Below are 22,202 nucleotides of genomic sequence, written 5' to 3'. Positions count from 1 at the left end.
TTACATCTCACCCAAAAGACGGCATCTCTGAAAATACAGTATCTTCTCCTTTATGGAACACAACCTTATTTCTCAAAGGTGGGACTCAATAAACTCAGTTGCAGCTAACACTGAATTTAACAGTTTTCCTTGATGTGTACATGTTATATCTGCCATGTGAATCCTCCGATGCATCTACTTTAGAGTAAAGGCTGGTGCAGGACGAGTTCTTATTTGGCAGCTTCTCATTTATATCAAGAGGCTGGAATAACAATTCCCCAACACATTTATGCACGTACAAACCGGTCTTCACACTCAATCTATAAGCATTCTTATGGCCCGGATGGCCATTTCTCAGGACATACACTCCATGGATTATCAAACTCAGACAACACAATATTTTCTACATTTGCATCATTTCTTTGAATCCTGCTCTTGAGTTGCATTGTCATTTTATCAATGCAGTGCTTCCAAGATTGCAGTTTGATGCATGTTTATATTTGAACTCTAACTGCTTAGGCCTGCTCTTTAGGAATAATCTTCCAAAGTTTTATTTTACTACCTCTTACTGCTGGAACAAGTTGCCCAAGGAGGTGCCATAGTGAAACCACAAGCTTCATAAATTATGGTTCCCATTGGATAAAATATCCTGCCAATCCACAATATCTCTCAATTTGAAGTAGCGAATAAGAGAGAGAGAGACTTAATAGCAGGGTGGGAGCGGTTTGAAAGGAAGAAGCCTCACTGACAGTGAGGGTTTTTGGGCCAATAAAAGGAGGGGACATGTAAGTGGGTGACATTTGTTGGAGCGGGCCAGGGCTAGAGTGGGAAATTTTGGCTCAACAGGTTTGGACAAGCACAAGTGAAAGTTCTAAGTAAGTTTCTAATAAAATTATTTAAGATTTTAAGATTTAAAATTTCTCCTCTTTCTTTGTCTATTAGTACATAGCTGGTGCACTAAGAATGGATCCAGGGTTAGTGTTCTTCGTGTGAGCTGGGGAGCTCTAAGAGACCTCCAGTCTCCCTGATAACTACATCTGCATGAAGTGCATTGAGCCACAACTCCTTAGAGACCGCATTAAGGAAATAGGACTGTGTTGCGAGCTCCATTCAAATTCTACGGTATATTTCTAATTTCTACAATTTTCTCAGCATTCTCTGCTCAAGTAGCTGATAGTCACATCGGATACGATAGACTGACCCTTCTGAACATCGGAAAGATGGCATTTACCCACTATGTGCCACCTTTTCCTACATTGGGATCCCCTGTTTGCACGATCCATGGGGGGATACATCTCTTACACCACCATTGCCTTGGAAGAAGCGACAGAGGCGAGGGAGAAGAGCCAGCATCCTGGTGAGGTTGAGGCGGCATGCTAATTGGCTGCTGCTCCCTAGCATATTCCTGGCTAACGTTCAGTCCCTGGACAACAAGCTGTGCGAACAGTGGGAAACAAAGGAATGCAATGCTTTGTGCTTTGTGGAGACCTGGCTGACAGAGGAGATTCTGGCTCAGGCCAGCGAGCCCTCTGGGTTCTCTCTGTTCCTGGCGGACAGGCCAAAAAACCTCTCTGGGAGCTGTGTACGTTCCGCCGCAGGCTGATACTGACCTGGCTCTCAAGGAACTGTACGAGACCATCAACACGCTGGAGACTGCACACCCAGAGGCTGCCTTCATTATCACCGGTGACTTTAATTGAGTGCCGCTGACGAAAGTCTCTCCGAAGTTTTATCAGAACATCCAGGTGAAAACTCATGGAGATAAGTTTCTTGACCACTGTTACATTCCCTTACACAACACTTACAAACCTCTCCTTCGCCCCTGCTTTTGGAAAATCAGATCACTCTTCGATCCTGCTTTGCCAACATACAGGCAGAAGCTGAAACAAGAGGTGGCCATAGTTAAAATCGTCCACTGTTGGTCTGACCAATCGACCTCCATGTTGCGAGACTGCTTCGATGACATCAACTGGAATGTCTCCCATGATGAGGATGTCTCCGAGTTGACAGCTGGAGTCACGTGCTTCATCCAGAAGTGCATTGACGATGTTGTCCCCCAGAAGTTGGTCAGGGTCTTCCCAAACCAGAAACCCTGGATCAATAGTTCCGTGCAAGCAGCACTTAACGCGCGACATCAAGCTTACATCGCTAGAGATCAACTAGAGCTCAAGAAAAATAGCTATGACCTGCACAAAGCTATCAAGGCTGCGAAACAACAATATAGGGACAAGATTGAGTCAAGATTCTCAATGAATAGCACAAGTGACTTGTGGCAAGGGCTGCATACCATCTCAGACTTCAAAGCCAAACGTGGTGGTGCTGCCAACATTGTGGCCTCTCTCCCAGATGAGCTCAATTGCTTTTACACTCGGTTAGATGTCACTAACTCTGAGCCTTCGATGAAAGCCACCACTTCAACCTGCAACCTGTCGTCTCTGAGGCACGCAGGTGTTTCCCATGTGTGGACAGTCACAAGACTGCGGGACCAGACGGCATCCCAGAGCGGGTACTCAGGGTGTGCACAGCACAACTGGCAGGTGTGTTTACAAACATTTTTAATCTCTCCCTCTGCCAGTGTAGAGTGCCCTCCTGCTTCAAATTGTCCACCATTGTCCTTGTACCAAAAAAGACCAAGGTAACATGCCTGAACAACTGGCGTCCTGTCATACTCACCTCAATAATAAGCAAATGCTTTGAGAGGGTGGTCTTAGATTACATCTGCAGCTTGCTACCACCCACACTGGACCCCCTACAATTCGCCTACTGACACAACTGATCGACAGACGATGTAATAGCCACTGCACTACACACCGTCCTCACACATCTGGAGAAGAGGGATGCTTATGTGAGAATGCTGTTCTTAGACTACAGTTCAGCATTCAACACCATAGTTCCATCCAGGCTCAACAAGAAACTCAAAGACCTTGGGCTTCACCCTGCCTTATACAGCTGTATTCTGGACTCCCTGTCAGATCACCAGCAGGTGGTAAGAGTGGGCTCCCTCACCTCCACCCCTCTGACTCTCAACACAGGAGCCCTTCAGGGCTGTGTACTGAGTCCTTTCCTTCACTCCCTGTATACCCACAACTGTGTCGCCACCCACAGCTCCAATCTGCTAATTAAATTTGCCGATGACACTATATTGACTGGCCTTATCTCAAACAATAATAGGGAAGAAGTCATCTCTCTGACAGTGGTGTCAAGAAAACAACCTCTCCCTCAATATCTCAAAAACAAAGGAGCTGGTTGTGGATTACAGGAGGAATGGAGACGGGCTAACCCCTATTGACATCAATGGATCTGCTGTTGAGAGGGTAAATTGCTTTAAGTTCCTCGGCATAAACATCACGGAGGACCTCATGTGGTCTGTACACACCAGCTGTGTGGTGAGAAAGGCACAACAGCGCCTCTTTCACCTCAGACAGTTGAGGAAGTTTGGTATGGGCCCCCAAATCCTAAGAACTTTCTATGGGGGCACAATTGAGAGCATCCTGACTGGCTGCATCACTGCCTGGTATGGGAACTGTATCTCCCTTAATCGCAGGACTCTGCAGAGAGTGGTGCGGACAGCCCAGCACATCTGTAGTTGTGAACTTCCCAAGATTCAGGTCGTTTACAAATACAGCTGTGTAAAAAGGGCCCATAGGATCATTGGGAAACCTGAGTCACCCCAACCACAAACTGTTCTAGCTGCTACCATCTGGGAAATGGTACCGCAGCATAAAAGCCAGGACCAACAGGCTCTGGGACAACTTCCTCCACCAGGCCATCAGACTGATTAACTCACATTGATCTGAGTGTATTCTATGTTACATTGACTGTTCTATTTATTATAAATTATTATAATTGAACATTGCATATTTAGACAGAGACACAATGCATAGATTTTTACTCCCCACGTATGTGAAGGATGTAAGAAATAAAGTCAATTCAATTCAATTCAATTCAATGCAACTCATATGGGATCCTGATGAAGAATCTCGGCCTGAAACATCAACTGTTTACTCTTTTCCACAGATGCTGCCTGGCCTGCTGAGTTCTTCCAGCATTTTGTGTGTGATTAGTCAGGGATTGAAAGGTTATGGGGAGAAGGCAGGAAAATGGGATTGAGAGAGATAATAAAACAAACATGATGGAATGGTGAAACATATTTGATGGGCCAAATGGCCAAATTCTGCTCCTAGGTCTTAGAGTCTAATTTATTTTATAAGTTCTCCAGCAACCATTTCGCCTTTTCTATAGTATCATGGAATATGATTATATTTGGAGTACTGCGTACTGTTTTGATCAGCACACTTCAGTAAGATGTGGTAGCAACTGAGCGCAGAAGAAATTCACCAGGATATTGCCTGGAATGAGGGCTACAAGTTATAAGGAGAAATTGGACAGGCTAAATTGAGTCTCACTGAAACAAAGCAAGCTGATCTTATGGAGATTGGTAAAATTATGAGGGGCATAGATAGGATTAATATTCAGAGTCTTTTTCTCAGGGCAGAGGAAATTAGAATGAGAGGGCACAGGTTTAATGTGAGATGACAGAAATTTAAAGAAAACATAAAAGGTGGTAAATATCTGGAACAAGTTGGCTAAGGAGGTGCCATAGTGAAACTACAAGCTTAAGATTGGATAAAATATCCTGTCAATCACACATGTGGAGACTGTGCTACTCTAATGTCTTGGGACCAGTTTTATATTCAGTTTATGTTATTATTCCCTATCTGCATTTTTATTGAAAAAATGTTTTGCTGATCTCGGAGATCATTTTCTGTCAGTTCAATTTTCTTTTAGGTTTTTTTTTTACTGCTGTCATCATTATATTAAAAGTCTTGACCCATCACCAACTCAATAGTTGATGCACTTGTGTCTTTATTTGTTCATATTAAAATAAAACTTTATGAAATAATGAATGAATGAATAAAAATTGCTGGTTTAAACTAAAATATTTGTTTAATGTTCCCTTTCGAGTAATTGAATACTACTTATTAATAGGAATCCGTGTCAAGTTGCTAGGTTTTGCCAACACTACAAATTCAACATACATTATCTATTGGGAAGTCAGGAATTTCTTTAGCGACCCCTTGTAATATAACATACCTTAGCAAAAAACTTTATCTCTTGCTCGTGAGATTTGTCTGCTTTACCACTACTGACGATGGCCTCTGTCAATACAAAAATAAATGGTTCAGTCACAGCAAGGTATTGATCCGAAATTAAACAATTACAGTCAAGTAAATCAGATGTAGACTACTTCTGAAATGTATAAAGTGGAGCTCCAACTCTTCAATAATAAAATAAATGACATCTGTTAGTTCAAAAGGATATGCTTCCAACAAATAGGCAATTTGTGAATCTATCAAAGCAAATAAGTCTTCTTTTAAGAATCGGATCAAATGCTTCAAGAAGGATTTTTTAAAATAGCAGTTGAGTTTCTCAGTTCATGTTTTGGCATTATGTATACTAGCTACATCTACAAATGAAATGTTAAATGAAAGGGAGGTTGAGTTTGCTCCTGTGGATCACTTCAAAGTGGATTATGCCTAAAGAATACCCACTGCCTGGGTACAATTGTTCCACTCAGAACATACTGTAATCCTGCCCTGGAAAAAATCTAGATATCAAATCTTTCTTACAGAATAAACAGGACTGATTTTCTTACTCAAACATTGATATTTTTAAATGTGCTAATTTTTCATGCAAACTAACTTAATTGGTGAAGAATTAATTATGGCATAGAATTTGGATCTGCATCCTTTGGTTGATAGAGGAAGATGGAGAAAAATCCAGCATGGTGGTGGGGGGGGGGGGGGAAAGCTTTCCAAACATTAATCATGCAATACAGTAATCACACATCATTTGATATCAAAGTATAGCCTTAGCAATTCAACTTCAACAATATTTCACAAACTCAGTGTTTCGAAATAAACACACAAGCCAGCGTGCAGAAATCGGTTTACAGGCACAGTTTCCAAGTAAAGATGGGGGTGGGGGAGAGAATACAATCTTAACCCACGTTCTCACAGGAAAACATAGGTGAACAATTGAAATCTGCCCGAGCTGCCTGATTCCCAATGTAACCTACTGTCACAACAAGCGGTAAACAGATCTTTCTTTATGTACAAGTCTGACCCTCTCTCAGCATCAAGATCAGACTACACTTTTAAATTTAATTGCCAGAGAAAATCTGGTGTTTCAATTTCCTCTTAAGAAATTAAGAGGGCTGATTTTTCTCAATAATAATTAATTTGCCTTTCTAAAAATACAATCAGTTTGTGGATTTAGGGACAGGAATATTCCTCTGGATCCATGATGAAGACTTAAAACTCCTTTGCAACAGCTGAGAAGTTGGCCAATGTGGTTTAAGTATGGGCCTGGTATGATCACCAGGAGACCCAGACCTGCATACCATTACATACACAGTATTGACCCGGAGTTGTAAATCAGTTCTATAAACTGGTATAAATCCTTGAGTATTAATAATTTAAGAATGAGTATTTCTGTTGTGGTCTGTAACAATAAAGACAAAGAAGCAGTAACTGTTTGAATGTGAGTGAGAAGGAAGAATCACGTACCTAAATGTGCTATAAATTCCTGAGCTGTGTCGACACATTTTAACACCCTTACCAGGAATTTATAAGCAAATCGTTTCTCAAAAGAAGAAGAATCCAATTCCATATCTTTCAAGCCTCTGAAAATATATCATAATGATTAAAGTGTTGTGACATACAATGTTTAATACTGATAACTTCAACAATGCATTATTATTGTTCAACACCACACTAATTCGATACATAACACGAAGCTTCTCACAATGGCTTAGCAATTTCTGTGTCATCCTGCATCATGATTCGAGACTGTAATAATGAGGACTTCAGAAGTAGGAGCAGAAATCAGCCACATATACGATTCAATAAAATCATAAGATCTGAACTTGACCTCAGATCCACATTCCTCATAGCAGTTGAATTCTTTATAGACCAAAAATCAATTGCAGTCTTGAATGTATTTGATGATTCAGTTACTACAGCTCTCAATGGTGGAGAATTCCAAATATTCACAAATCTCGGAAAATAAACTTGCATCCCATGTCTAAATTCAGTATCTCAGAGCTGTAATTTAGTTCTAGAAACCAATTTAAGTCTTTGTGAATTTCTAACTTTCAAATTGAACACTTTTGTTGTAGATCTTTAAATGTGCTATGAATTCCTGAGTGAATCCAACGTCTCAGTATCCGTCAATCACCCTCAGGGCTTTTTGTATTTCATTAAGATTACCGCTTATTATTTTTAATTCAAATGCATATCCATACAAATTGCTCAAAAATGTTTCCTCACAAGACAATTCTTCTGTACCAGGAATCAACCTGTTGAACAGTCTCTAAACTGCCTCTAATGCAAATATATTACTCTTTAAGTCAGGAGACTAAATCTCTACACAATAATCCAGTTATAATGAGGCTTTCTCACTTTCATGCTCAATATCCAATGAAATAAGAGGCAAACATTCTACTTTCTTTCCTAGTTACTTTACTTGTACCTACTTCCTAACTTTTTGAGTGTCATGTGTGAGCATATTATTCTCCCACTTGCTAAGTTGCATCAAGCTCATCCATTACCTAGATACTGCATAGCCATTCACTTGGAGGAACTTGAACAGCTCATGAGCCTTATCACGATCACGGGCCTTCTCCTTGGCAGTCAAGGTATCATAAGGCATAAGAGAGATTTGGCTGCCTCCACCTAGTTCAGGTTAGAAACAAGTTAGTTAATGACAAAGTTCAAAGTAAGTTTATTATCAAAGTACATATATATATGTCACCATATGCAACCCTGAGATTCATTTTCTTGTGGGCATACTCAAATAATCCATAATAAAATAATAACCGTAATAGAATCAATGAGAGATTGTATCAGCTTGGGAGTTCAACCAGTGTACAAAAGACAACAAACTGTTCAAATACAAAAGAAAAAAATAATAATAAGCAATAAATATCAAGAACATGAGATGAAGAGTCCTTGACAGTGAATCCAGCAGTTGTGGGAATAGTTCAGAGATGGGGCAAGTGAAGCTGAGCGATGTTATCTACACTGGTTCAAGGGCCTGATGGTTGGGGCGGGTAACAACTGTTCCTGAACCTGGTGGTGTGAGTGCTGAGGCTCCTGTACCTTCTTCCTGATGGCTGAAGTGAGAAGAGGTGATTGGTGGCAGAGGTTCTTGATGATGGATGCTGCTTTTCTGTGACAACATTTCATGCAGATGTGCTCAGTGGGGTGGAGGGTCATATCCAATACTTCTTGTAGGATTTTCGTTCAAGGGGATTGATGCTTCCTTACGAGACCACAATGCAACCAGACAATATACTCTCCACCATATATCTATAGAAGTTTGTCAAAGTTTTAGATGTCATTCTGAATCTTCACAAACTCCCAAGGATGAAGAGGCACTGCTGTGCTTTCTTCATAATTGCACTTACATGCTGGGCCCAAGATAGGTCCTGCAAAATAATAACACTGAGGAATTTAAAGTGTTGACCCTCTTCATCTCTGATCCGCTGACGAGGACTGGCTCATGGATCTCTGGTTTCCTCCTCCTGAAGTCAATAATCAGCTCCTTGGTCTTGCTGGTTGTTGTTATGGCACCACTCGGCCAGATTTTCTATCTCCCTTCTATGTGCTGATTTGGTGTACTGATCATGACTTGTTTATCAGAAAGCAAGCAATGCAACCTTCTTCCTGACAAATTACAATGAAATTACAGTCAGAAAGCAAATCCCAAGGGCTTTCAAAGTACGTTCATTACATAGCACCTTCCACAATTCCGAGATGTCGTAACAAGCTTTACAATAAGGCATTTTGCAGGGTAGTCCTATTCCGGCAGAGAAAATGGAGTAGCCACGGATAGCAACAAATTATATGATCAAAAGGGAGTTGTGGGATCTTCAGTGTCTGCCAGAGAGGTTAAAAGTTACACTTGAATGATGATACCTCCAACAACACTGCAGTCAAACATGTTGTGAAACTTGGGAGTTGTGAAATAGTTGAGATATCTCAGTTAAATTTTCTGTGTTTCTGGGTAATTTTTGATACTCCCAATAAATCCCATAACCAACCTATTTCAGCTTGCTGCAGCAAGGAACTTCACATCGAGAACTTTCAGAAGTAAGTTTTTATTACACATATTTGGTCCAAAGGATGACGATGATTATGCAAGGTGTTTTCATAATAAACTCACATATACAACCAAACATTTCAGATATTGAAAAACAAATGCAGTTTGGTCACCACTCACAAATACGTGGCTAGAGAGTTAGACTTTAGATTCCTTAAATGTTTTGGGTAGAATGTCATTCACTGTCACTAACATGAGAAACACAAAGTAGGAACACCTGCACAGTGGGTTCTGCTTCCATTTAAGTCAAGGGCAAAAAAACATTGAACATAGAGTTTTAATTACAGTCATAATTGCACATTTTAGGCATGGATGACTGAAGGCAAATTTCTATATCCCATCCTAACCCTCCCTACCTCCACCACTGCCTTTATTACACTAGAAGAATCAATACATATAATGAGCAATACAGTTCAAAAACAATTGTTGCAAGCTCATCTTCCTGAAACACAAATTCTGTGTCTCTCTTCACAGATGCTGTCTGACCTGTTGTTTTGAAAATTTTATGTTGTTACTTTACATTTCCAGTATCTTCAAATAATTGTCTTGCAAAATTCACAGACTCACCTTTGCTTTCTAATTCAGTTTTCCTTTTCTTGGCCCAGATATTATAATAGTTTTCGGCCATGAGCTCTGCCATCGCCTGGGTAAGAAACCAACAGCAACATAAGGTTCTCATTGCTTTACTTATTAATGTTGATGTAGGTACATACTGACAATTTACAATTTTCTTTATCACATGTGGTTAAAGTGACACAACATTTTAAAAAGTGATAAATTAAAGCTACCACCAAAAGTATGCTCTACAGTTCATTGCTTGCTTATGAAGTAGCAACATGAATGAAACATACATGCACATCAGACATCATTTAACTGTGGAGAAATGGCAGAAAGATCCAGGGTGTTCTTACTATTATCTACCTAGCTCAATGTTACAATTAGAGTGCAAATCTGTATAGCTTCTGTGCTCTGATACTTGACTCAGCATGACTCATCAGAAGAGATTAAGTTATATGTTTGTATTCTTGGGGGGAGGGTGATTTAAAAAAAGACAAGTGTTCATATATGTTGAAGCCATTTCCAGTGTACCTAAGTTGTGTTTTTTTACATTACTCGATATTTAAAATGCTTGATTAATATTGAAATATTTTTGAATATCAGAAACAACAAGTGTTTTGACAACTGTAGAAAGAATTCTGGCTTAGTGAAAAGACAACATTCTTTCATCAGCTTGCTATGGACCCCGGGTGATGGGATATAAGAATGCAGATACCTCAACTACACACAATACATTTACCAGGAGCTAAGGTTGTATTTTGACATTTAGTTCTTCCTGGGAGAACAACATGAGGACAGGGCAACTTATTATTGTGGGTATGTGTGTAAACACAGGTAGCTGTAGGCCTGCAGTGAGCATGAGGCAGGGAAGGGAGGAGTCGAGTCTGTGGGTAATATAGCGATGAACATGATAAGAGTGTCTTTGGTGAGTACTGGGGTGATCTGAGGTGAGGTTGGAGATCATAAGCAAGGGGTGAGTGGGGCACTGTTACGAAAGTGCCACAACTCTGAGCCGAAGGGTACAAAGTAGTCCCCTCCTTTTTGAGAATCGCAAGATCGCTATTAATTCAGGTCAGGGGACCCAGGAAATGAGAGAGAGACACTTGGAATGTGTCCTGGCCTCCGCAATACAAAGCCACGGATAACGGCCATTGTCTCTTGGAGACGGAATTGTGTATTGAGTACTGTACTATTCATTGAACCCCTCAGGGAATGATCAGAGGGGGCTGATTGAGGGATTGCATCATCCCAACCTGATTGACATCTGAGACCCCATGAGTAAGGATAAAAGAGGGTCTGGGGAACAACCCCTTTAGACGCACCAGGAGAAATGCTAGAAATCCCGTGACAGCGTTTAATAGCGACAGCCGGTGGAGGGCCCACGTGTGTCCTTTCCCGTTGTCTGGGATTGGGGCCTTACCACAGAAGACAGCTTAGCTAAAGAAGAGACCACCACCAACGAAATTTCGAAGGATTGACATCATAAAAAGGAAAAGCTGGCAAGTTCTAAAAATCTGTCTTTCTTCAACCAAAGGCTGAAGCCTGTATGAACTGAATGAACTGAATGACTTTTATCTTTCCATTGGACAATACATTATCCCCTAGACAACGATAGAGCTTATTTCTTTTTGATTATTATACCCGCACTTTTAGAGTTAGTATTGACAACGTATATTATCTGTATGTTTGCATTGATATTATTTTTGTGTATTTTTACCAATAAATACTGTTAAAAATAGTACCATCAGACTTCAACGGACCTCTCTATCTCTGCTGGTAAGTGACCCAGTTACGGGGTACGTAACAGGCACTCTATGTACTGAAGACAAGTATTTTTTTTGAGGGGGGAGAAGAACATGCCAGTGGTTAGTATGAGGTGGGAGAGATATGCACAATGGAAGTGGGAAGCCTGGGGCGACCATATTTTGGATATGTGGGGAAGGGTCTGTCATGAGGTCAAGGGTAGCTAATGTCAAGCTCATGCATGTGGAGGGGGGAGGGTTCTTGTTGAGCATTTGGATGGGTGGTTATCACCGAGTATGAGGAGCAAAACGTGGGCCAATGTGCTTGTTGAGTAGGCAGGGCAGGTTTAGTCTGTGGAGAACAGTACACTGTAAATCCTATATCATGAACAAGAGGAAGTAATAATGAGATTTGTCAGATTTATTTTGGCACCAGTAACAATTAAGTCCCTGTATCTTAATTTAGTTTTCACTTCTATATTCTCTCCTTTCTCTACATCTTAAAACCTGTTCATCTCTATTACTCCCCATTTTTAGGTGAAAGGCTGTTGACATTAAATATTACATTTGTTTAGTGAGCGCAAGTAAGTCTTCACCAAAGAATTATGCAAGGAATTGGCAGAAAATTAAACCTGCTCTTATTTGCAACAATGCTATTGCATCTTTTGCATCATCCACCAAAGTAGAAGGCTCAGTTTACCTTCTCAGTCAAGAAATAGATTCTCCTGCAGAGCAGCCCTCCCCATCTAGTGCAATGGACAGTCAGCTTGGCCTGCGCTCAATTCTCCAGCTTTCTGCATTACTTATATATCAATGATCTGGATGACAGAATTGATGTCTTTCTTTGTGGATGATACAAAGATAGGTGGAGGGGCAGGTAGTGTTGAGGAAGCAGGAAGTCTGCAGAGGACTAAGTCAGATTAGGAGAATGGGTAAAGAGGAGATAGATAGAATGCAGCTTTGGGAAGTGTATGATCATGCACTTCAGTAAAAGAAATACAGGCATAGACCTTTTTCTAATGGGGAAAGAATTGAGAAATTGGAGGTGCAAAGGGATTTGGGAGTCCTAGTGCGAGATTCCCTACAGCTGAACTTGAGGGTTGAGTCAGTGGTAAGGTAGGCAAATGTATTGTTAGTATTCATTTCAAGAGGACAAGAATATAAAAACAAAGATGTAATGCTGGGGCTTTTTAAAGTATTGGTCAGACCACATTTGGAGTATTGTGAGTATCTTTAGGCCCCATATCTAAGGAAGGATGTGCTGGTATTGGAGAGGATCCCGAGGAGGTTTATGAGACTGATCCCAGGGATGAAAGAGTTAACATGTAAGAAGTATTTGATGGCTCTGAGCCTGTACTAACTGGAGATTAGAAGAATGTGGGGGCACTTCATTACTACCCACCAATTGCTGAAAAGCTTAGACAGAGTGGACATGGAGTGATGTTTCCATTAGTGAGAGAATTTTGGATCAGAGGGCACAGCCTCAGAATAAAAGGACATCCCTTTAGAACAGAGATGAGATAGTGAATCTTTGGAATTGATTGCCTCAGATGGCTGTAGAGGCCAAGTCACTGCATATATTTAAAGCAGAAGTTAATGGGGTCTTGATTAATAAAGGTGTCAAAGGTTAAGGGGAGAAGGCAGGAGAATGGGATTGAAAGGGGAAAATAAATCAGCCATGATCAAATGACAGAGCAGACTCGATGGAGTGAATGGCCCAATTCTACTCTTGTGTCTTATATGTTAAAAGATGACTCCTATGAAAGGCTCTGATAGAGTGGATGTGGACAGGATGTTTCCTATTGTGAGAGTGTCTAAGACCAGGGAACACAGCCTCAGAATAGAGGGGCGTCCTTTTAGAACAGAGATGAGCCAGAATTTCTTTAGCCAGAGAGTAATAAATCTATGGAATTTGTTGCCACAGGCAGCTGTGGAGGCCAAGTCTTTATGTATATTTAAGGCAGAGGTTGGTAGATTCTTGATTGGTCAGGGCATGAAGGGATACAGGAAGAAGGCTAGAGATTGGGACTGAGAGGAAAAATAGATCAGACATGAAGAAATGGTAGAGCAGACTTGATGGGCCAAATATCCTAATTCTGCTCCTGTATTTTATGGTCTTATGTTAAAAGTTAACTTACATGTCTAAAAGATGAGTGGATATTTAAAAAAATTAAGGACAATTAAAAGTCTGGACAATGGGGTTGACCTTAATCTTTACCATACAGAGGTGAGAATGTATACAGCACCCTGAATCCATTTAGACATTAGCATGGACTGACCCACTTTCAGATTAAATTAGATTACATTCAACTTTATTATCATTGTGCCGAGTACAGATACAAAGCCAAATGAAATGCAGTTAGCATCTAACCAGAAATGCAAAGAATAGTGTTATTTACAAAATAACTGTGAATAAAAAGTAAGTGCAACAGCACACAAATATAAAAGTACTGAGACAGTCCAATATGGGTGCAATACTGCTTAGCGCTGTGATGTGAGGTTCAGCAGGGTCACAGCCTCAGGGAAGAAGCTCTTCTTCTGCCTGCTGGTGCGGGAGCAGAGGCTCCTGTAGCGCCTACTGGATGGGAGGAGAGTAAAAAGTCCATGGTTAGGGTGAGATGCATCCTTGATAATGCTTTTCGCTCTGCCCAGGCAGTGTTTATAGTAGATGTTCTCAATGGTGGGCCATTGGGTGCCGATAATCAGCTGGGCAGTTTTCACCACACGCTGAAGTGCTTTGTGGTCCGACACGGGACAATTGCCATACCACACTGAGATGCAATTGGTGAATTTGCTCTCAATGGTACAGCGGTAAAGGTCCATCAGTATCCTGGGACAGAGGTGAGCTTTCTTGATGTTCCGCAGGAAATAAAGGCACTGTTGCGCCTTTTTGATCAGGACGGAGGAGTTCAGGGACCAGATGAGATCCTTGGAAATGTGGACACCAAGGAATTTGGAGCTTGATATGCTGGAATTTCAATGCTGGAAATTGAACTAAACAGCAGAATAATAAACTTCACCCTTGACTCTCTCAGAGACTAAAGATTGTTGATGAAACAGTTGGAGATGTGTGAATACGATGACCTGATAACTTATCTCCAAGATGCAAAATTATTTGTACATCAGGAATGACTTTGATCACTTTGGTATTTTCCTTGCTAAATGGAGCTCAGTTTGTTAAAACTCGCCACTTTTGAAAGGGGAAGTTACATGGTTTTGGGCATTGAGTTCTTATGCCCATTTCTAAAATCAGGTTTGGTCTTCAGCCAGAAAGGTTGAACAAAACCTCAGAATCAGATCTATTATCACCGGCATGTGATGTAAAATTTGTTAACTTAGCAGCAGCAGTTCAATGCAATACATAATCTAAATGAGAAAAAGCATCATAAAAAAATTTAAAAATAATAAATAAACAAGCAGAATAATAACAGTACACATATATTGAATAGATTTTAAAAACTGTGCAAAAAACCAGAAATACTGTATAGTAAAAAGAAGGAGGTAGTGTCCAAGGATTCACTGTCCATTTAGGAATTGGATGGCAGAGGGGAAGAAGCTGTTGCTGAATCGCTGAGTGTGTGCCTTCAGGCTTCTGTACCTCCTACTTGATGGTAACAGTGAGAAAAAGGCATGCCCTGAGTGCTAGATATCCTTAATAATGGATGCTGCCTTTCTGAGACAAAGCTCCCTGAAGATGTCCTGGGTACTTTGTAGGCTAGTACCCAAGATGGAGCCGACTAGATTTATATCCCTCTGCAGCTTCTTTTGGTCCTGTGCAGTCACCCCCGCTCCCCCCATAGCGGATAGTGAGGTGCAGCCTGTCAGAATATTCTCTTGTGGTACACCTATAGAAGTTTTTGAGTATATTTGTTGACATGTCATATCTCTTCAAACTCCTAATGAAGTATAGCCACTGTATTGCCTTCTTTATAACTACATCGATATGTTGGGACCAGATTAGATCCTCAGAGATCTTGACATCTAGGAATTTGAAGCCGCTCACTCTCTCCACTTCTGATCCCTCTACGAGGATTGATACGTGTTTCTTTGTCTTACCCTTCCTGAAGTCCACACTCAACTCATTCGTCTTACTGACGTTGAGTGCCAGGTTGTTGCTGCGGCACCACTCCACTAGTTGGCATATCTCACTCCTGTACACCCTCTCATCACCACCTGAGATTCTACCAACAATGATTGTATCATCAGCAAATTTATAGATGGTATTTGAGCTGTGCCTAGCCACACAGTCACATGTATAGAGAGAGTAGAGCAGTGGGCTAAGCACACACCCCCGAGGTGCGCCAGTGTTGATCGTCAGCAAGGAGCAGATATTATCACCCATCTGCACAGATTGTGGTCTTCTGGTTAGGAAGTCAAGGATCCAATTGCAGAGGGAGGTACAGAGGCCTGGACTGAAAACTGTTAAGTAAGTAACAAATGACATTACCAGTGTTGCCTTCTCCCATCCTTTTCCTGATAAGTGGTGAAGAGATTAATACAGTGGTAAATAAAGGTTTGGATATATTATGTTTATTGTGAATACCATACACTGAACAACATCCTACACAGTTAGGTAATCACATCAATATTGGAATAGTTTAGTTAGGGAGAGTTAGTTTTGGTGTGCAAACCTCATAACCTGCTTCTGCATGTCACATGGAAGAGCAGTAGACTAAAGCAAACTAAATTAATCAATATTAATACCCATTTCAGGTTGCCTTTACATAGTGAAACTGTCTCTTCTGAATCATATCAATTATTCAGCAGAAATCCTAATAAGCCATTTACTGCTTTTGTTAATTTATCGGGATTAAGGTTTTGGCTTCCCTGCTTGAGAGTAAAATATTTGCAAATGAAGAGTGGACTATTTTGGAAAATTTCCCATCAAGCACCTTTATCTGAAAACAAAAGTGGATGAAATTTGATCACATTGCAGGAAGTCTAGTTTGAACTGCAATTTATATGAGAAGGCAGGCAGCAGATGGTGCCACTGACCTGATTCTCTCTGGAGAGCAGAGCATTTGACAAGTCAACAGGAACTGGAGTGTATCCCCCCGAACTCTGCAAGAGACAATTCAACAAGTTATCACCACCGATTAAGTGGCAGTTTAGCTCTCAATTTGTAACAAATTAAATGCCTTTATCCTGGACTACCTAGTAAAAATATTTATACTAGTAAAGACTTGGGAGGCTGCCATTCAGCCCACTGGATTCATGCTAGGTCCCAGAGGGACAATCCCATTAATCCCATTCCCCCCATGTTATTTCCCCTGTTCCCATACAACTTAATTTCTCACACAAACCCACTAACTCGTTTAATTTTTTTATATCATTAACTCACACCACCTTGGGAAGTGGGAAGAAACTAGAGTGACTAGACTATGGAGAGTCATGGAGAGAACATGTGAACACCACATTGAACATCCCTTCCCCTGAAACATTAGTTTCATTTATGATACTTGCCATCAGTTGCATGAAATGAGCATTTTTTCATGCAGTGAGGTACATTTGCCTCTGGATTTGCAGGTAGGCAGGTGGATCCAAGGGGCTGTGAAGCAGATGAAGACTCAGTAGAGCTGGGAATGAGGAGGACTTGATCAATACAAATGATCATTTATTCCTTGATTTCCGACAAGGTAAGTGACCAAATTGACACGATGGTGAGGTGTTGTGTGGAGAATCACAGAGGAAGTCCACAAAAGGGAATTTGGCAGAAGGAAAAATGTACTAACTATGATCTTGGCATGATTAGTGAAAGGTATCAGGGGAGGTCAAAAATAGCAAAGGAGATAATGATAAAGAAAACAAAGAAAGAAATATCAATATTTTTATGGATGACCTTTCACCGAGTGACTGGGGTAGAACATCTGCTCCTTCTGGCTATTTTAATGTGGAGTTCATTTCTCATCTTTCCTTCACTTCATCCATGGGAAACACATGGACATATAAAGAACCTGCAGGATTTAAACCAGCTGTTTGCTCACACAGCGGGACACTTTCATGGAACAAAGTCTGCCGCTGGAGATATACCAGTAGCCGTATATTTGACCCATTGGGTCATATTCAGCATTCTTTATGTCTCATCATACTGCTTGTTACTTTCCCATCTTGTCATGTTAACATCAAGACAATCACGTCGGAATAATTTGGGAAAATCCATTGGTTCAATTACTTATTAATTTAGAAAGATATCATGTACACTAAATGAAATCTCTTCACATCAAGAACTTGCAGGTAGCTAACAACTTAGTTGAAATCAATGCTACAGAGATAATTGGCTTACGGGGTCTGATCAAAGCTGAACATATACCAAAAAGCCACATGAATAAGTGAAATCAAAAATGAATATTTCTCCAATCTCCTCATAAAACATACTTGAGAAAGTAACAGGAGCCGCTTCGGTAGATCAGAGAGAAGTTGCTGTACCTGAGAAGTCTTGCGTAGTTTCTTGTTTTCAATGTGCTGCATCATGGCTTCACTTTCTTTTGTCCTTTCAATGTTCCAGTTTAAAGCCAGCATGATCCGGAAAGATTCCTTGGATGGCCAGCGATACAATTCCTTTTCCTGTGTAGCAAGCGTAGCTTAATTCAATAACTTTAAAACTATATTGGAAATATGCAAAGCAGTTTTAAGGACTCTGCAAATTTCCATGACTACCTGATATTTATAGACTTTGCTGGAGTGATGCATATACCTAAAAATGAAATTAGAATATAAAGCATTATGAGGTTTATATTATTCTGTTATTGGGGATAAACCTATAGATACAAAGTCAGACTCCCAGTTACATAGTCTTGAGGGTTGTGTATTTTTGCTTTAAATAATGACTCCAATGTGTCATCTCACGTGGTGGCCTGTTTCACATTTCTACTCTACACTGGTACCTCCTGCTGTGCTGAGAAACTCTGTGCAAACCCTTGCCCTTTGCTGCTGCAATCTGGGAACCGGGCATAATCCTCAAACCTTCTCATTGTCGCTGCAGCAAGAATCTGACACTATGTCCTCCTCTGGTGCTCTCAACACTGAATCACCGAAGCTCAGCATGAAAATGATGTCCAAGAGACTGATGTTTGGTGAGCTGGGGCAGGCAGTGCAGCTGGTTAGCATTGAAATATGATATTCAGGGGTACACTCTGCCATGCCAAGGATGGTTACATACTGTTGAGCTTTCTTTACTATAGAGAAATCTCAAGGCTTGGCAGAGCTGTGCTGACAGAAAAAAAGAGCTGTGGAGAAGGCAGATTTCATATGTAACAGGAGGTGATGAAAGATACCATATGATCTGGGCAGTCTGTCAACACTTGAAGCAGGTGCTGCCAGTCCCTGCAATGGCACACATTCAGTCTGCCAGCCCGTGTGCATCCTGAGTTGATGTCTTTGTTTTTAAAAAGTACAAGCAATGTTTAATTAGAACTATCTAGAGCACCATAACCCATCAGTGCAATGGGAGTGTAGCTTGAAGTGGAAATCAGTATAGAGCATTTGAAAAAGGCTACTATTTCCATTATTTTGTTCAAATAATCTTTTTGAAATGAAGGTTACAAAACCTTGGTTAAAGCCCGTCTAAAATAGACAATGCCCAACATGGTTTCAACTGACACAAGGTATCTCTGATTGACTGAATTTACAGAAGTGATCTTTACCCCAACGAACTTTATAACATTACAATATTGAATCAGGCAATATGTTATATGATGTAATAAATACATCACAACATGTGAATTGCAAAGAAAGGACAAACTTTATAAAACCTTTCATGGTAACCCAGTATAAAAATGCAAAAAGTTTAAAGAGATTTATTTAATCTGCTTAAAAATTTGACAAAATTGTTCAGCAAAAGTTGCTCTACAACATTTATAGTGTGGTAATACTCAACCCCAATACTTTAAAAATATTTCAAAGTAATCAATATACAATTATTGGAAAACAAATACATTAAAGGATAGAGAATTTTCTATGTACTGGATACAAAATTGCTTGTTAATATTGAAAATAAAACATGACAAAATATAGCCTAAAAGATGGATTAAGAATATGGGATTTAAACCTACTTTCATTATATCTACTTTAACATTACCACCAGCAGACTAAAGATAGTTGGACATTTGTCGGAAGCAAAATATACCTTTGCATTTGTTTGATATTGCCATCAAACAGATAAAAGCTAAACTTAGCAAGGAAATCAATTTCAGCCAACTGGCACACATATTTAAATAGTGTCATGGTCTAAAGCACCTGCATTATTCAACCACAGAAGTGCTCTAATATCAGCTATGACATTATTAGGTGTAGCAAGGAAAATGTAACCAGGTCAACACACAGGTGTTCAGCATCAAATTAAGTTAAGGGACCCTTGCATTAAAGCAGTCCAAGCAGTGGAAATTGACCCTTAGGGAACACACAATTCACAACCAAAACAAATGATTTATGGAATAAAATCTGCTCTATGTGGGAAATAATATAGATAGAAAACACAAAATGGGTAAGAAGCAGCCTACTTTGTTGATTTTTGACTCAATGATATAGATTGAAGAAGTCCTTTTCCAGGTTGAAAATGTCAAACACTGGAGGTGTTTAAGGTGAAGGGGAAAAGTTTGAAGGGGATTTACAAGGACATTTTATGCAGAAAGAAAATGACAGGTGCCTGGAATGTGCTATAAGGCAAAGTGGTAGAAACAGATACAAATAGCATTATATAGATGGGCACATAAATAGGCAGGGGATGGTGGGATGTAGACCACATACAGACAGATGGGATTAGTTTAAATTGGCATTATGGTCGGCACAAACATTGGGGATTGTAGATCCTGTTCCTGTGCTGTACTGCTCTACATCCTGATACTATGGGGCAATAAGATTTGGATGTGGGATGACAGTCATAACTGAGTCCCTTGTTTGCCAAACCTCTCCTAGCCTGATGTTGCCCGAATAGATATCTCAAAGTGTAGTAGTTCTGTGCTCTTAATCTGTGAGGCCTCTTCTAATTGCACTGCACTGTGGAGAGCTGCAATAGTCATGTCCAGCTCTTACACTGACCCCTTAAAGTAATCCCTCATCCATTACTCCAATTCTGTTATCAACATATTTTAACCCATTACCTGTGCTCCTTCTATAACAGCTTTCTCCCATGAAACACTATCCTTAAACCCTGATATGAAACAAACACTTCCCTAACAGTTATACCAATGAATAAAAATTCAAGAGTGTAGTTGGAGCCAAAGCTTCATTGTAAGTGCTCCTATAATTTCATGAAAACAATGTAGCAACCACTAGTAACAACCCAATTTAAACACAAAACATTCATGAAATCCCTTACCCTTTCGGTTAATGTTTTAAACGGTCTCAATAACGGATGAGTCTTCATATTCTCATTGATTGTATCATTATATGTCCACCCATTTTGTATCTGTAAATAAGTAGCAAAACAATCTCATTTGCTGAAATGTACGACAATTATGCACTTTTCACAATTCCCTTTCATAATGACTTCATTACATTTTTCTCTAATATTATCTTTCTCCCTTTACTTCACTTTACAATATAAACATTCCATATTTAACTTGGGTAGATAGTTACTCAGTGTTCGAGACTGGACACTCTTGGCAAGGCTGGCATTTATTAACTCTCTCTAAATGTCCTAGAGAAAGTTGCAGTGAGCCATCTCTTGAACTGTTGCAGATCTTCTGGTGAAGGTACCCCATAATACTGTCGGGTTCGGGATTCCAGGGTTTTTAGATCCAGCAACAGTAAAGAAATTACCTTGCAGTTCTACATTGGGATGATGGGCCAGTGAAAGGGAGCCCAAGCTCCTGCTGCTCTTGTCCTAGTTAGTGGTGAAGGTCATTGATATGTCTGATGCTGTTGAAACAGCACAGGCAAGTAGTTGTAGCACATTTTGTACATAATACACACTGCAGCCACAGGACACTGATGGTCATTGGCATATCAAGTGGGCTATAGTGTCCTGGAAATCTCTGGTGCTTTGTGAGTAATATTGGAGCAGCACTCCTCCGGGAAAGCAGAGAGTATTCCTTTACTCCCTAATCTGTACCATGTAGAATTAGCTTCCATTTTTAAAAATGCTTTTGGCATGTTACCTGCACTACCTGAGCAAGCGGACACACAAGTCCAAAAAAAAAATCTACCCAGGTTTTCTGTGCAGTTGGATTGTCAAATGTAAACAGAATGCAATGTTCAGAATTTCAATGTTGCTGAGCATTCTGCATTGTAGTTGCACTTGCAACTTGAATGTCACTCTAAAATGCAATTAAAATCAGTTCTATGCCAAGGCAAAGAGCTGCTGTGACTATAGAACTCCTACAGGGAGTTAGGCCTTCAACTTATTAAGTGTGGTAACTTGATGTAGATGCATTGTACCTGCTTAACCTTGAAGCAGTATTTAAATTTTTGTCCAATTCAGTACTGATGCACCATCAATAACTCACTCTGAGACGTAAGAAGCGAGATATCGGCTTTTATTGACTGGAAGAATGAACAACACTACATCCTGGAGAATGAGGCCGGGCTCAGGCCTCAATCACCTTTATACAGGGGTCGGTGGGAGGAGCCACAGGAGCAGTCAGCAGGGGGGTCTGTGGGAGGAACCACAGGAGCAGTCAGCAGGGGTCTGTGGGAGGAGCCACAGGAGCAGTCCAGACAGGTATATGTAGTTCACCACAAGTACTAAATGCAAGTTAATGAAAAGTCTTATACTTAAAAGCCACCAGTTCCAATTCAAGGCTGTTGGCTTGTATAGAT

At 40.4% G+C, this 22,202-nt stretch overlaps 1 protein-coding gene across 1 annotated transcript in view; it reads right to left on the bottom strand.

The window, feature by feature from the left end:
• The window catches only part of ryr3 (ryanodine receptor 3), a 374,648-nt gene that overhangs the window by 127,216 nt on the left and 225,230 nt on the right, over nt 1-22,202 (bottom strand). Inside the window, 7 exon segments of the mRNA XM_073040132.1 lie at nt 5,074-5,138; nt 6,549-6,664; nt 7,592-7,715; nt 9,712-9,787; nt 16,440-16,505; nt 17,871-18,008; nt 20,761-20,850. Coding sequence (XP_072896233.1) covers nt 5,074-5,138; nt 6,549-6,664; nt 7,592-7,715; nt 9,712-9,787; nt 16,440-16,505; nt 17,871-18,008; nt 20,761-20,850 — 675 coding nt within the window.

This window comes from Hemitrygon akajei, chromosome 3 (assembly GCF_048418815.1).
Source record: "Hemitrygon akajei chromosome 3, sHemAka1.3, whole genome shotgun sequence".
In the NCBI taxonomy this organism is placed as follows: domain Eukaryota; kingdom Metazoa; phylum Chordata; class Chondrichthyes; order Myliobatiformes; family Dasyatidae; genus Hemitrygon; species Hemitrygon akajei.
This window is presented reverse-complemented; position numbering and strand designations above follow the sequence as displayed.